Raw genomic sequence first — 16,505 nt, 5'->3', positions numbered from 1 at the left:
ATTAAATAATTGGAGCGATTTACAGTGGTACCTCAGGTTAAGAACTTAATTTGCTCTGGAGGTCCGTTCTTAAGCTGAATGGGGCCTCCCGTTGCTGCTGCCACGCGATTCCTGTTCTCATCCTGAAGCAAAGTTCCTAACTGAGTCTGTAACCCTGTAGAGTCTGTAACCCTGAAGCGTCTGTAACCTGAGGTACCACTTAAAAACCATTTAAATCTTAACATCATAAATTTTTATTGAAAGATGCCTTCTGAACCACCTGCATAAGCCTGACTGAATAGAAATGGTTTCCGCAAGCATTAAAATGTTGCAACAGAAGGTACCTGCCAATAGCATATGCTGCCCTTTCCTCCCATAAAAGGACAAGCAGGCATTTTTTTTTGTTTTGTTTTTTCTAGGCTATAGAGATAGAATGTCCTGTCTCGGATATACCAAAGGCAAACAAGCGTTGGTTTGAATTGTGTCGTTTGGCACCATCTAGTGGCTTTAAAGGTTGTTTGCAATTGCAAGAAAATCTAGTCTTGTGAGAGCATTTTTCCAAGGGAAGTTAGCATGCATTTGGAAGGTGGAGACAGCAGCTTGGGTGGTTTGATGAAGAGAAGCAGTGACCCGAGAGGGTACAGCAACTCTTTCCTTCTGCTGCTGCGCTCCAGATTGAACCCTCCCAAAGCTGCTTTTTTCTTAAAGGAAGCAGACATTAGACCAAAGTTGAGGAACCCATGACCTGTCATGGCCAGTGAACAGGGGATTACACCAGTACAGTCACACTTCATGTTGCATCTGCTTCAGGTTACGTGTTTTCATGTTGCGTCCCGCGGCAACCCTGAAGTACCAGAATGGGTTACTTCCAGGTTTTGTTGCTCACGCATGTGCAGAAGCGCTAAATTGTGCTGCATGCGTGCGCAGACGCGGCATTTCGGCTTGCGTCAGTTCTGTGTGGAACCTGGAATGGATCCTGTCCGTAACATGAGGTTCCACTGTACATCTTTTAAAGTAAACAGTGTTCACAGAAAAGCTCCATCATGAATTTATTTCTGGTAGAGGAAGAGGTGAACAATCTTGAATCCCATCTTGTCCCAAAATATAATTCATGTTGGATTTTAAGCAGCTGACTAGGTTGCTTATTTGCTGGTACGTTTGCTGACATAGGCTCTAACTTGTCCCTTGAGATGGCAGGGACAGGCTAGGACACTTATTCCTGACAATATTCATTTATGAGTAGACAGCCAGCTTGAAATTTGCCATTTGAAATAAGGCTTGAACACTTTCGTGTGAGCTGAATTGGGGAGATGGGTCTATGACTGAAGAGCCCTCGGTGGAGAGGAGGACCACCTACCATTCAGAGCATTGGGGAATCTTCAGGTGATTAGTAAATGACACCCCATTGAATTCACCATCTTTGCAGTGGATAATCTACAGTATAATTTCTTCACTGTGGAATATTTCATGTAAAACAATAAGAGAAAAATTGGTACCGTGGACTGGATATAGTTATTCTTACACAGTATGCTATTTCCTGTGAATATAGCCAAGTGGGTCTTTTCTATGCTATGAATAATCAACTAGTCTGTTGTCGGTTTCCCCCTTTTCAACAGCCAGAGTTACGAAATTGGAAAGATGGATAGGAAATACTCCAATGGAAAAGCAATGCAGGTGAGAAATCTTTGTAAACCACATGTAGCCCAATGGAGGAATCTGTTTTCCTCTGGGGTTAGAACGGATTCATTTATGCCAGCCTTTTGAGTTTATATATTCATTTATTTTTAATTGTAGGCTAAAGTACTGCGGTTACTAAGTAATGTCTATCTGGATTCGGGGATGAGAGGTCATGAACATAAAGCTCTTGTGGCTGTCACCATGGCTAATGAGGTGAGGGAGCAAACAGCTGTTTGAAAGACATGGGATTGAGTGAGTTGCTTGTGCTCTAAGCATATGGATTGGATTTGTTTCTGCTGAGAGTTAAGTGCTGCAGTCAGTGGAGCTACTCCAGAAACAGTATCTTTCCCCTAAGCCTCTTTGCTTTTATCACTAAACTCTACATTTCAGTCTGAAACAAAATTTTGTTCTATCTTCACCTTATGACTCAAACAACCTGCAAACAAGGGTTCACCATTAAACTTACATTTGGAAGCATTCATTTTTCCATTAACTCCCCTCCTGGGTAATCTTGAACTTTTGGTCTGCAGAAGAGTCCTCTGTAACTTGAAAGCTTGTATACTGCATTGTGAACATTGTTTGATCCTTATGAAAATTTTGTCACTGACCCTAAGAGTTATGTTATATTGAACCATTATGGCTGTATGATTTTAGCAGGAACATAGGGTTATGCTGTGATTTTGACACAATGCATCTGGTTTTCCATGAAGGTTGTGCACAGTTGCCAGACATTTAAGACTTCGTACACGGAATGGAGAATTCAGGGTTGCCTTACAAGATGTGAGGCCCTTTGCTGTTTCACATAGAGACATGAGAATTCAGGGCTGCTCTGTGCAGCAGCTTTATTAGCAGTGTAGTACCAATTCCTGGGGACGCAGGTGGCGCTGTGGGTTAAAGCCTCAGCGCCTAGGGCTTGCCGATCGAAAGGTCGGCGGTTCGAATCCCTGCGGCGGGGTGCGCTCCCGCTGCTCGGTCCCAGCGCCTGCCAACCTAGCAGTTCGAAAGCACCTCCGGGTGCAAGTAGATAAATAGGGACCGCTTACCAGCGGGAAGGTAAACGGCGTTTCCGTGTGCGGCTCTGGCTCGCCAGAGCAGCAATGTCACGCTGGCCACGTGACCCGGAAGTGTCTCCGGACAGCGCTGGCCCCTGGCCTCTTAAGTGAGATGGGCGCACAACCCCAGAGTCTGTCAAGACTGGCCCGTACGGGCAGGGGTACCTTTACCTTTACCTTTACCAATTCCTACTCTCAAAGCAATAGCTGCATAATGTGCTTGGAAGAGTCATTTACCTGCTATTATTGCCCTGTCCAGGGGCAAAGGAGTCTTTTCCTTTTATCCCCTCTTCCCCTTGTAGCGGCAGAGTGAGGGAGTGGCTTCCATCCTTCTTTGCTCCTTCTTAGTTCATCTATCTCAGGGGTCAGCAAACTTTTTCAGCAGGGGGCGAGTCCACTGTCCCTCAGACCTTGTGGAGGGGGCTGGACTATATTTTTTGGGGGGGAAATGAATGAATTCCTATGCCCCAGAAATCACCCAGAGATGCATTTTAAATAAAAGGACATTCTACTCATGTAAAAACGCAGTGATTTCCGGACCATCCACGGGCTGGATTGAGAACGCGAATGGGCCAGATCTAGCCCCCGGGCCTTAGTTTGCCTACCCATGGTCTATCTGATTGTGGCTGATGCCAGCATGGGAGTAGTGTGAGGAAGTATGGAGTTTATTTGTTTTGTTTACAAAAGAGCAGATGTGTCTGCACACCATACATTTAAAGAACTATAACTTTGTAGGGGTAAACTTCAGTTCCCATGATTTTTGGGGGGAAGTCAGGTGTTTTTAATGTATGGTGTGAATGCAGAGAGCGAACAGCATCCTCCTTTACCCCTTTAAATGATCTTTGGTGTGACGGGCAGCTGATACTCCTGGGGTCTCTGCTATCTCAGAAGAAGACGGGATATTGGAGACAGTAAAGAGGCAATTTCTCCTCTCCCACTCTCCATATGAGAATTCTGAAAAAAATAAAGAATATAGTTTTGAGTCTCTGGGATGAGAAATTATAATCGCAGTGCTGGCTGACTTGTTGCTAAGGATGTTTAAAATTATTCTAGGAGATTATTTAGAATATATATTTTGGGGAGTGCTGATGAGAGGGCCTTGACATTCTTTCAGAGTTATGAATAAGCTAAGCTCTGACAGCAGCCAGTTAAAAATATCCTGAATATGGTGAAGAATAGTTTGGCTGTCAAAATAATGTCTTGATTTCTTGATTTACAGGAAGATTTGCATCCAGCTGGTTTGTTCTTGAAAATTAGGATTCTCCTGAAAGGTGATGTGCTAGAGGCAGAACTTGGCGCAGGTACCATCTTTTGTTCAAAATAAGTCACATGTGGCATCATGCCTGTAAAGGAAGGTTGAGTTGTGAGGGAAAGTGCCAGGACTGTTTAATCTATGGCAACAGAGGCAACTTCATTTTATACTGCACGGTGTTTTAGTTGATGAGCCTCTTCTGTTTTTAACAAAGAGTATGAACTGCAAAGTAGAAAAATGGCTCTTTACAGTACAGGTGCTTGCACTCTCAGTCCATATTCACCCAAGTGAATATTTTCCTTCTTCAGTGCCATTAGCATAGATTTGGAGGGATATTTGTTTTTATACTATGCACATTCAGTATTTTCTGAGACCCCACCCAAGTTAATCAAATCAGCTACAATCCTGTCTATCTGGATTCTGTGATTAGCACTTGGAAATCAAAACCTGAATAGTATTGATGTTTCTGTTTGTCTGATTTTATCTTCCTCTCCACCCTTTGCTTTCAGTGACACACTAACCTTGCCACTTCCTTCCCTCTCCAGCTATTGATGAACTTCTGCGTCATGGGTTCACCCTAGATTTTTTTGTGGATGTAGCAAAACTGCTGCTGGAGCATGAGAGGTACAGCTATCTAAGGGATCCTGACCAGTAGTAGTTTTTCATCAAGCAGAATAGACGCTAAGGAAGACAAAGGAACTCAAATTATGGCATGGCTTGTCATGGTAGAATTCCTTAAGAGAAGAATTACAGGAGTATTGGGAACGATGAGAAAATAAAGGGGCAATGGCTCTTTCATCCGGGCACATTTAGGTGCTCAAACCGTTTTGGAGAGATGTTTGGGTGAGCAGATTGAGGCCTGCAATTAGTATTATTACAGGTGTACATACATTTGGTGTATGCAGTTCTAAACGGTCTGTTGTCAGGATGGCAGTGTTTCATGAAGCTTTTGGTGTGAGAGCATCAGAGAGTGACTGAAATTTTCTCCCTTTAGAGGGCAGTGTGGGTGGCTAGGAATCTAGGTTCTTTTGCTATTGGAAACTCAATTCATGAATGCTACCTGCCTTTCTTGTTGCCTGACTGGCAGTCCATATGCCCAACCTGTTTGCATCTTCTTTGCATATCTAGGCAGACCATCGCACTAGACTTTTTGGACTCACTTGCTGAGAGGTTTAAAGGATTCCCGGATTTTGGCAAAATCAGTCTTCTTCAGATTGAACTCCTGATACAGACAATGAATGAGTCGCTTGCCCAAAATATAATTGAAGGCGTTATTGCAGGTCTGTGCCAGTTTTCTTTTGATGCTCCTTGGTGGTAACTCAGTAAAAAGAAAAAAATAATATTGGTCAGGCCTGTCTAAAAGGGGCAGTTTTTAAGACGTATCTGAGAGAAGGCAAGGGGTGGTTTCTGCCACCCTACTGGCAGGGAGTTTTACAGGGCAGGGCCTGCACACTAAACGCTCAGTCCCTGATGAAGGCCAACCCCCAGAAGTGACCCATCAGAGGATTTCAGTGACTGAAGGGGAGTATAAGGGATCAGGTGGTCCTTAAGGGGCTTCAGGCTCAGTAATGGTCCCCTTCCCCTTGTTGCAGCCACCAGGCAGCAGCTTCCTTTTTGCCATCCCACATGCCATTCCAGTTCAAGATATAGGAACTTCAGGAACTGGGAGCCCACAAATCAATTTCAGCAGCTCCATATGATAACAGTTTAGGCCAGTTAGTTTCTGTCTCTGCCCAGTTATTAACAATGACCTAGGCTTCTAGACAAATGTAAGCTAGTGGGTTTGTGGGGAAAGTGGGGCAGAGGAAGGTGGTTTTGAATCCCTGACCCACTTTTCCACTGCAAATGCTGTCGTCCTCCTCTTCCCTGGCTGTCCTGTCAGGAATGGGCCACACTGGTTCAGGATATATCGCCCTTAAGATTATCTTAAGCATATTTGCTTGGGTGAAAGTGACAGGCAGGACTTAACTTTGATTGAGCATTCTCAGAACCAGGCTTTATGTAAGATGCCAAGAGTCCAGCTTTAGATAAGGTCACATTTTGGTTTGGCTTTGAGGATTTTTAATAGAGTGCACTTTGCTCCTGTCCTTGCAAATATGTTTGATGCTCTAAAATTGGTGAAGTGCTGAACTTTGTCTCCTCAGACCACAACCAAGGAAAGTTTCTTCGTCCTGAAACACTGGATCACCTGCACCATGTTCTGTGGAACAGAGCTACCAAATACTATAAGGTTTGGAGCCATGCAAAGTTTTTCTTCTTGTTTTCTTCTTGCACTGGATCCCAGTGGAATACAGGGTCAGGTTTAAGGTGCTGGTTCTAACCTTAAAAGCCCTATTCAATCTGGGACTCTTGTACCTACGGGACTGCCTCTCCTGGTATGCCCCGCGGAGGACCTTATGGTCCACAAACAATAACATCTTGGAGGTCCCGGGCCTCAAGTAGGTTAGACTGGCCTCGACCAGAGCCAGGGCCTTTTTGGCCCTGGCCCCAGTCTGGTGGAACGCTCTGTTGCAAGAGACCAGGGTCCTGCGGGACTTGACATCTTTCCGCAGGACCTGCAAGACGGAGCTGTTCCACCAGGCCTTTGGTCGGGGCTCAGTCTGACCCCTCTCCTTTTACAAGACCCTGCATACAGATGGCCTCTCTAACTCTTCTCACTGGCTCATACAAATAGCTGAGCCTGGTGAGTACTTAAGGTTCCCAACCCCTATAGTTATAGTTATAATTTGCTGGTAGCCATCTGATCTTATTTTGATTTTAATCCGATTTTAAGCTGTATTTCAGTCGATTGCTGAATTTTATGTCTTAATGTATTATATATTTTTGATATTAGCTGCGCTGAGCCCAGTTCTGGCCAGGGAGGGCAGGATATAAATTAATTTTATTATTATTATTATTATTTGACTACCACATGTGGTTAACTCCTTATGTATGGTGAATGCAAGCAGTCTGTGGGCTGAACCCTGAATGTAGCATTCCTTTGGAACACCTTCCCACTCACCTTGCACTTTGCCAGTATTTTGGGTATCTGAGCTTTCAAAATAAACAGGTACAGGAATTAGTTTAGCAGACGTGGACTGGTTATGAAATGAAATAAAATGCAGCCTCTTTCATTTTTTATGCTCGAGGTTCCTAAGCCAGTATTTTTCAAGGGCTGTGTTAGTGGTTTTCAGCAAGGATTGTTGTGCTGGATTGCAGTACATACCTTTCAAAATGCAGGTGGTTCCCCAACTCTGAGATCTAAATAATCAGTGTTATCCTAGCCTGCTTGGCTTTGAGAAGTCACCATGCTCTCCAACCTCCTATTGATGAAGAACAGAACAACTGCATACTTGTTCACAACCCATGAGCTTGGAACTCACAGAATACAATCAGTTTAAGACACAATGCTTATTTTCTAGGAAGAAAAGTATTATGAAGCCCTTGAGTGGTACACTTACTCATTCAAACTCTGCTCAGGCAGACAAATAGAGAACAACATTGCAAGTTTGGAAAGGAATATGGCTGCTTGCTTTCTTCGCTTGAAAGAGCCTCTCAAGGTATTTCTCCAGCCTCAGGTGCTGATGTTTTTTTCCAATTTAACCTTCTCCATGAGCTTATGGAAAGTCTTAAAATTTGCTTCTGTTTAATATTATCAGGCCTGGGGTGTTTTGTGGGGTGGGGATACGGGCAAATTTTCCTTTCGAAATGTGGGAGATGTAGCAGCCAAACCTAACATTGCTTATTCTTGCTACATAGTAAGATTAGGGGCTGACTGCCACAGAGCTGTGTGGCTGATTGGCAGGCACTCAGACCATAGAAATGCAATTAGTAGAGTGTGTGACGTCATTTCCCTTCCTCTCTTGAGTGGGAACAGTCAAGATGTATTCCCCCCGCACCCCGCTCTTTGACCGGCTGTGCAGGAGGACGGATGTCCACTTGCTCCAGATCAGGCAGTATGCCTGAGACTGCTTTTACTGTAAATATATGTATATACTGCTGCTGTAGCTGAGAACCAGTGCAAGACTATGAGTAAGTATATCATATTTTAAGGCAGCTTCCAGTTGTCTGATTTCTTTTTTAAGGGGGGTAAACGAAAAGAGGAAGTCAGCTCACTTCGCAGCTGGACTTAATTAAAAGAAGGCCTGACAGCCAATTCCTTTAATTTTGCTGCTAAGGGTGGGACTTTTAATCTCTCTTCATCCCACACACGTGGGTGCCACACACGTGGGTGCCCGGAGAGATAAATTGCAGTTAATATATCCTCTCCTATCTATTAAAACCCATCCCGCAAGAAGGATGTTTTTTCTTTATTAATTTAATGTTGGAGATGTATGTTATGCCAGCCCAACAAAAGGTTGTTAGGAGCAAGGGCTGCAATCAGGTTTTGCATGTCTTGTCATCACCACCCAGTGATGGAAATCATTCGCCTTCAGAGAGGGAAGGGTACTTGTCCAAATTCCTCCTTGTGTTTAGGTTATTAAAGTTTAACATTAATTCATCTGAAAAATGTGGTTTCTCCTTGCATATATTCGTGTGGTAGTTGATAGCTGAAACTATGGTTCTATTACCCGTGTGGTCTGTTGCAAAGGCACAGAAGACTATACTGCAAACACCTAAAGGAACATCATTTGCAGCCCAGGCAACTGTTGCAGCCAGTTCTGCCTTGCTCATAGAAGCTCTTGGCATCCTCTGACCCTCACCTGTGGTCACAAACTTGTGCTTGCACTTGACTACTCAGGAAACAAGGCTGTGTGCATGGCCCTTCCTCACGTGGTTCCAATTCATCTCCCCACCTCAAATCCTCTAATAGGAAGCTCTCATGTCCTGCTTCTTCTTTTCACCTGCATAGTTGCAACAGCCGAGGCAGCCCCTTTTGCTAGAAACCTACAGTGCACAGCAGAGCATTGGATTGCGCTCTTGTTCTATTTATTTGCAAAAGTATTTACACACCATCCTCTTGCCAAACATCAGTATATAGCAACATAGTAATAACACAAAGCAATCACTCAGGCAGCTGGCTTGGCCGCTCGAGATATTTTAGCATAGAACTTGTGAGACAAAATGCCCAACTTCTGAATGAGGCCAGCTGGGCCTCTGTAACATGGGAGACAACTTAACAGTGCTGCCCTAGATGACTTCAATGATCAGGCTGGAATATAAGGGCTCAGGTTAAGATATCCTGGACCCCACATTATTCAGAGCCTTGCCTAACAACACGAGACTTCAACCTGGACCAGTAGCTGCAAGCCTGCAGTGACACATTTTAATGAATTTAATGGGATTTAGTACTGAGCAGGCATGCCCAATCTAAATATTATTAATTATTTCATACTACTTAACAGACTGTCGCCATATGTATGCATTCAAACTGTGCACAGTTAAAATTAATTTATTTGTTATATTATTATTATTAACAACAACAAAAACTGGCTAAAGGTAACCCTAAATGAAGCAACAGAACAGTAAGTTTTTTGTCTTGCGCGGTTAATCTAACCTCATGATGATAATAGTTTTTCCCTTTGGTTTTTGAACCCCCAAGTCAAGGGTTGCCAACAGCTTCAAATATATAGGCACATTTTGAATTTTGAGAGCATACGGGCTGCCAGTCACAAAATGGCTACCACAAAGGAGGCGTGGCATAACACAAAATGACTGCTTTTGTCATATGATACAAAATTAGAGACAACCTTATGTTTACTATTGGACGTCAACCATGTCATGCTAGTCCTTATTATGTAGATGACACCCACCCTCCCCGATACTGGTGCTGCCTAATATAGGATCATACTTGTAGTGTTGGAAGAGACTCTGAGGGTAATCTAGTCCAATTCACTGCAACAGGAAACATTTCCTCAGGCCCAGGAAAGATATACGAGGTAGCCACACACCATTTTCATTTCACAGAAATCACTTGGAAGAGACATGCACTTTTTGCTGCCTAACTTTCTTTCTAGGAGGGCTAGAGACTTAAAAAATAAAAATAAAATAAAAGAAAGCTTGAAACCTGGGGCACCTGCCCAGGGCCACCACTAGAAGACTTCCTGGATGCCAGGCTGGTGGCTCTTGCCCTAAGTTCTCTGTGAAATGATGTAAATAATATCAATGTGTTCCGTGCATCCTGTGTGTTTAATTGTTGTTAGTTGTCCTTGCTTTAATACTTAATCAGCAATCCTGCTAATTCCTCTGTCTGCAGGCTAAGGAGGCATTGAAGGAAGCCGAGAGGCACCACCCCAACTGCATATTCACTTATTTTTATTTCTATAAAATTGCCATCTTGGAGAATGACGTGGCAGCAGGTAAAAACAGAAGGTGGTGGAATATTTAGTCATATTTTCTGCTTTGGGATTTCCTATCTTGCCCAGGAGGACTTAGAGGTAAAAGTGGGTAGGGAACTTTGGGTTCTGTAGTTTTCTGTCCTTAAACTCATTAAACATTACAGCTTCTAACTTCAGCAAGCTGTCTCGTTGTCTTCTCTATCCTTGTCCTCAGCTATATTTGTAACAATACCGCCTTCTACAGGAATAGATTCCTGTTGTTGAAAAGGGTATGCAAGTTACGCAGAGGAAACTGCTTTCTGCCTCCCTTCTATGTAGGACTGCCAAACAGGTGTAGTGAAGCCACAACCACCCACTTTCTACAGTGTGGATTTGAGCCTATGGAAATTGAAACCTAGAGCATCTTAAAGGGGAGAGAGACAGGCCCATGTCACATCCTAGCAATGAAGCAGTGAATGGTCAGTGTGAGTGGGATTGCCCAACATTATCTCATGGAATAATAGCATGTTTGAGCAACTTGGCTTAGCATTCTTGATGTTACAGAGGGACAGAATTCACTGGCAATTATAGTGACGAGATCTGAGGCTTTGGAATCTGTTACGTCAGAACATGTCATCTAGCAGAATGATAAGGGGGCTACAGAGGTTTCAAGATTGTGTGTTTTTATTACTCACTTATTGCATTTATATCCCCTTTATATCCTTTAAGGAGCTCAAGGTAGCCTACATGATTCTTCCTCTTCCCATTTTATAGGTCTCCCAGGTCCTATTACATCACTGTGTGACTGCAGCACCATACTGGCTCTCTGTTTTGAGTGCCACGGTCAGTGACATTCATCTGGGAATGCCAGCAACTCTCTCTTATCTTAGAAAAGAGATACATAGTCATGATTAGATAAGGGTTTCCTATATTGATAGCATGCTTCTTTCCTGGTTGCAGGTATTGGGAGTATTTATATGAATGCTAACTGTAACTATTATCCCTATGTGTGTATACCATCGGTGGTTTTGACCACAGTTATTTGGTCACGTATTTGGAATCAGGATGGTATATTTTGGGATTTCAAATATACCACGTTAAATCCAAGTTTGTTTCTTTGTGTAAGGATGAGAGTTGCTTTTTTGAGAACTTTTACACTTGCTACATTCTCCAAACTGATTCGACTAGCAAGCCACTCAGAGAAATCTTTCGGAGTGAGGAATATCCGAACTCTTAACATGCTGGTTCATACAGTAGAATCACGTTACAAAAGCTAAGGCCATAATATCATCTTGAGAACCAGTGCTATTTTTCTAGAAAAGGAGATGTCAGAACTCACCATGAGTGCTTCCCTTGTTTTCCTATAATGGGCAACAGTGCCCACTTGAGAGGTGATGGAACTGAGTTCCAGTGAGTTCCAGCTGAAAAAAGCCCTGCTGAGAACTGTGGTTTGTTAAAGGTGCCGAGAATTATACCCCATGAGGAGAAAGCTGCAGTTCCCAGAATTTTTGGGTTGAAGTCATGTGCTTCAAATGTGTGTTGAAAGTACTTGAAACATGTGGTGTGGATCTGCCTGTTTACCCCTGGACTTTGCTGAGCTCACCTCACTGTCCTCTGTGCTGTAGTGAGATGCATGTTACATTAGAGTTGTTATTTCTATGGGTTGCATCTATGCATATAGCTCAGCGTATGCAGATCTGTCCTGGTTTGTCCTTGCTTTTGGTTATACATACAGAGCTAAAGACACTCCATCTGTGGATTATTTGGCAAAAAAATGGAATGCCTGGCCTTTGAAGGGATCAGATTAGGGGTTTAGTAACCATAGTAATGAGCACAGTGGATAGACAAGCCATGTACATTCACAACTATAGGAGCACTTTGTTGCCTCAGGATAGGACACCTGTATGCCTTGAACAACCAGCTGCTGATCTGAGAAACCACAACCACTCTTGTATGAACTAGTGCAGCCTATCATTAATGTCTTCCCTGTTCCCTCACCTCCACCTTCTTCTTCATTTTTTAAGCTTCCCATGCAATTGATGAAATGGAAAGGGCCGTAACGGACCCAGACTCAACGACCTGGATGACAGAACAAAGTTTGGCTAACCTCCTGAAATTAGCTGCCCAGTTTGCTTTAGAGGTAAAAAAAAAAAAAAAAAAAGTTGGGGGGCTTCTATCCTTATTTTCTTTCCTGATTTTCATATAAGTGAAGCACCTGCAGCTTGTCTTTCTTTATTAAACTTCCGCAGGTCTACTTTGCAGAGAAATGCATTGGGTCTAGAAAATTTGGTTTTCTTTCTCTGGCTTTGTTCTTAGTAGCCCTTGCTGGTGTGCATGCGCACATAAATCAGTGTGTGGCATTTCACCCCTTTCGCTTCTGTGGGAGAGCTCCCACTTACAAGATTAAATGGGTTTAATAAATACTTCCATGGTTGCTTGAGATCGGGTACACAAAACAGACTAACATATCCTGGGGACGGCCATAGCTCAGAGTGCCTGCTTTGTATTCAGAAGGTCCCTGGCTCAATCTGCAACGGCACCTGAAATCCTGGAGAGCCACTGCCAATCTGCATAGGCAAGATTGAGGTCAATGGGCCAATAGTCTGACTCAGCATAAGGCAGCGTCCTACATTCCCATGTCTCTCCCAGCGCTACCTAGGTATCTAGATTGCAGAATTGTAGCATTGGAAGGGACGGCAAGGGTCATCTAGTCCAACCCCCTGTAACGCGGGCATCTTTTTGTTTGTTTTATACACCTCTCACCATATGAAAATTTTGCAGTAGTGTACAAAGAGAGATAAGAAGATAAAACTAAAATACAGAGTTAAGGCAGAGTTAACTTAGAATCATAGAATAGAATCACAGAGTTGGAAGAGACCACAAGGGCTATCAAGCCCAACCCCCTGCCAAGCAGGAAACACCACCAGAGCACTCCTGACATATGGTTGTCAAGCCTCTGCTTAAAGACCTCCAAAGAAGGAGACTCCACCACACTCCTTGGCAGCAAATTCCATTGTCGAACAGCTCTCACTGTCAGGAAGTTCTGCCTAATGTTTAGGTGGAATCTTCTTTCTTGTAGTTTGGATCTATTGCTCCGTGTCCGGTTCTCTGGAGCAGCAGAAAACAACCTTTCTCCCTCTATGTGACATCCTTTTGTATATTTGAACATGGCTATCATATCACCCCTTAACCTCCTCTTCTCCAGGCTAAACATGCCCAGCTCCCTTAGCCGTTCCTCATAAGGCATCGTTTCCAGGCCTTTGACCATTTTGGTTGCCCTCCTCTGGACACGTTCCAGTTTGTCAGTGTCCTTCTTGAACTGTTGTGCCCAGAACTGGACACAGTACTCTAGGTGAGGTCTGACCAGAGCAGAATACAGTGGCACTATTACTTCCCTTGATCTAGATGCTATACTCCTATTGATGCAGCCCAGAATTGCATTGGCTTCTTTAGCTGCCGCGTCACACTGTTGGCTCATGTCAAGTTTGTGGTCAACCAAGACTCCTAGATCCTTTTCACATGTACTGCTCTCAAGCCAGGTATCACCCATCTTGTATTTGTGCCTCTCATTTTTTTTGCCCAAGTGCAATACTTTACATTTCTCCCTGTTAAAATTCATCTTGTTTGTTTTGGCCCAGTTCTCTAATCTGTCAAGTTCAGTTCTCTAACTTGTGTCTGTGAGATCAGCATAGACAATTTCCAGCAATGCTATCCAGACAAAGCCTGTTGATTTTTTCTTTTCTTTCCTTTTAAGAAGTCTTAAGGAGGCTCCTGAAAGAGCATGTTGTTGCCACCATCCTAGTTTCATGGCGGTAATGTATTTACAAAGTGTAGGTGCCACCACCTGTAAAGCTCTGTCCCAGGCAGTCATTTAAATGAACTTCCAGGGACCGTGGCCCTTATAAGAGGACCTCACTTGATGAACTTTTAATTGCTTTTGCTTACCAGAGACTGTGCCAAGACATTTCATTTCTGCTATGTTTGAATTCATGGTACTCCAGTCTTGCACTGTGACAGCAAATTCCTTTGATTGTATGTGAATGCCCAGCAAGTACCATATTTTTCTGTGTATAAGATGCTCCAGTGTATAAGATGCCCCCTATTTTGGGGGACTCACATTTAAGAAAATGGGGGGGGGGATGCCGAAAATCACTAACTCAACTGACAAATGCTGACAATCGCTCACATCGCTGAAGCCAACAGCAGCCAGCAATTGCATGCCCAATTACCGCAGCCGCCACCAATCCAAAGCAGCCCTTGAAGCAGCAACCAATCACCCACCAAATCGCCACTGACAAGTTCTTGCTCTGCTCATGGCTGCAACCAATCACCAGTCCCCCCCATGCACTATCCGTGTATAAGATGACCCCCATTTTTTAACATTATTTTAGAGTAAAAAAACCCTGTCTTATATACGGGAAAGTACGGTACTTGCATTCACTTAGGAAGTTGCATTTACACAAGACTCAGACTATTGGCCAATCTAATTCAGTATTGTCTATCCTCACTGACCAGCAATGGCTTTCCAGAGTTTTCAGGTAGCCTTTACCTGCAGATGCTGAGAACTGAAGCTGAGCTCAGAGCAGATGCTCCACCACTGAGCTGTGGCATTTCCTTCCACATCCTCAGTTAAAAATGGTGGCAAGCCATCTGTTGCTTTTTATGCCCTGAAAGGAGCTCTGGTAATACCCAGCAGTCCACAGGTGCACTCCCTAACCTGGAAACTGGAAACTTTCAACCTGTTAGTTCAGAAACCAGCTGCTTCATTTCCAGTCTGCAATTGTGTGGTGCAGTTCAGCAGAAGTGGGCTTTGTTCCTTGCTACCAAATACATATTTATGGGGAGGGGGGAAATGAAAGTTGGCTGTCCTTGGATCGGTGTTTGCTTGTGTGTGTTTTTTTCCTTCAACCAAAGCTGCTTTTGTATCCCGTTGCATAGAAAAACTGTTTGCAGGAAAAAAGTGAAAATAAAACATGAGAAGAATTCACTTCTAAACCAGCATGTCTAATGCAGTCTTAAGAGTGGCATTCTCAGGTGCTGGTTGAGAAACAAGTTCCACCTGTGTTCAGTGGGACTTCAATCTCCAGCAAGTGTATTTAAGGTGGCAGCCTTTGTCTAGCTATCCCGTCTCCTCCACCCGGGGCTCTTGCAGTTTCCAAAAGATGAGAGTTGTTGCATTGCGGCTACTTAAAGGCTTTTGTCATCGCCTACAGCTGCCCGGAACATAAATGTGTTTTTTATGAATATGGAGATACTTTTAACCTTTTAAAATGAATTCAGCCACCTACTGTTATTTTCTATCTCATTACTCCTCTTCCAGTTAAGAGGTGGTTCAATTAAAATATGTTCGATGAAGATGTTGTTTAAAAACATTTTTATCCTGATGTTCAGCCGAAAAGGCACCTAGAGTGGCTTATATAAGATGAATAATAATAAGAAAAAACAGTTCCTGCTCACAATCTGAAAGATATGCCACACAAAAAAGAAGAGGAGATTGGTTGGTTGGTTTTTTTTTCTTGTTTTTATTATATATTTTGTGCTTGTTGTGAACTGCCCTGAGATCCGCAGATGAAGGGCAGTGTACGGATTTAATAAACAGAATAAAAATCCAGTTTTTAAAGTTATAATAAGCAGCTGGAACAGAAGCATCCCAGGAGGGGGTGGGGCAAATACAGCTGGATCACGTTTGCGCCATATGTTTAGAGCACATGGCCTCCCTCAAGGAATCCTGGGAACAGTCGTTTATCAGGGTCCTGGGAATTGTAGCGGTGTGAAGGGTAAAATGCAGTTCCCGGAATTTATTGCAGTAAGTGATAGGTAGTATGCAACTAAGTTTTGCTCAGAGAAGATCCACTGAAATTTACTGGCTTAACTTAGCTCTGCTCATTCATTTGAGTGGCTTACTCTGTGTGATAATCAGCTATATTTTATGCCGTGTGCTTTAAACTATGTGGCTGTGGCCGGGGCCCTCAGCAGATTTGGCAGAGAGCCCCCTGCTTCCCATCTCCCTTTCTGCTGCTTTCTGGTGGAAAGGCTGCCTGCCTGCCTGACTTTGGATGGAGGGAGGCCTCAAATAGAGCTGACCTCCAAAAGAACAAACGGAGTAGTCCAGTAGTTCAGTCTCCTGCCGTCTGATGTGATATATTGCAGTTTCTCACATTTCAGCTTGTATTAAATGAATTCTGGCTTCCATTCTGTGTTTTATACTGTATTTTTCACCCTATAGGACACACTTTTCCCCCTCCAAAAATGAAGGGGAAATGTGTGTGCGTCCTATGGGGCAAATGCAGGCTTTCGCTGAAGCTATCC

At 43.5% G+C, this 16,505-nt stretch overlaps 1 protein-coding gene across 4 annotated transcripts in view; it reads left to right on the top strand.

The window, feature by feature from the left end:
* The window catches only part of TEX11 (testis expressed 11), a 47,318-nt gene that overhangs the window by 14,724 nt on the left and 16,089 nt on the right, over positions 1–16,505 (top strand). For all 4 annotated transcript variants that reach the window (XM_079962700.1, XM_079962699.1, XM_079962698.1 and 1 more), the window contains 9 exons: positions 1,596–1,653; positions 1,774–1,869; positions 3,928–4,009; positions 4,506–4,584; positions 5,089–5,240; positions 6,105–6,190; positions 7,362–7,499; positions 10,136–10,238; positions 12,221–12,336. In XM_079962700.1, the coding sequence (XP_079818826.1) occupies positions 1,596–1,653; positions 1,774–1,869; positions 3,928–4,009; positions 4,506–4,584; positions 5,089–5,240; positions 6,105–6,190; positions 7,362–7,499; positions 10,136–10,238; positions 12,221–12,336 (910 nt within the window). The remainder of the gene's footprint in view (positions 1–1,595; positions 1,654–1,773; positions 1,870–3,927; positions 4,010–4,505; positions 4,585–5,088; positions 5,241–6,104; positions 6,191–7,361; positions 7,500–10,135; positions 10,239–12,220; positions 12,337–16,505) is intronic.

This window comes from Podarcis cretensis (genome assembly GCF_951804945.1).
Source record: "Podarcis cretensis genome assembly, chromosome: Z".
NCBI classification, from domain to species: domain Eukaryota; kingdom Metazoa; phylum Chordata; class Lepidosauria; order Squamata; family Lacertidae; genus Podarcis; species Podarcis cretensis.
The sequence above is the reverse complement of the archived record's forward strand: the minus strand, read 5'-3'. Positions and strand labels throughout refer to the sequence as shown.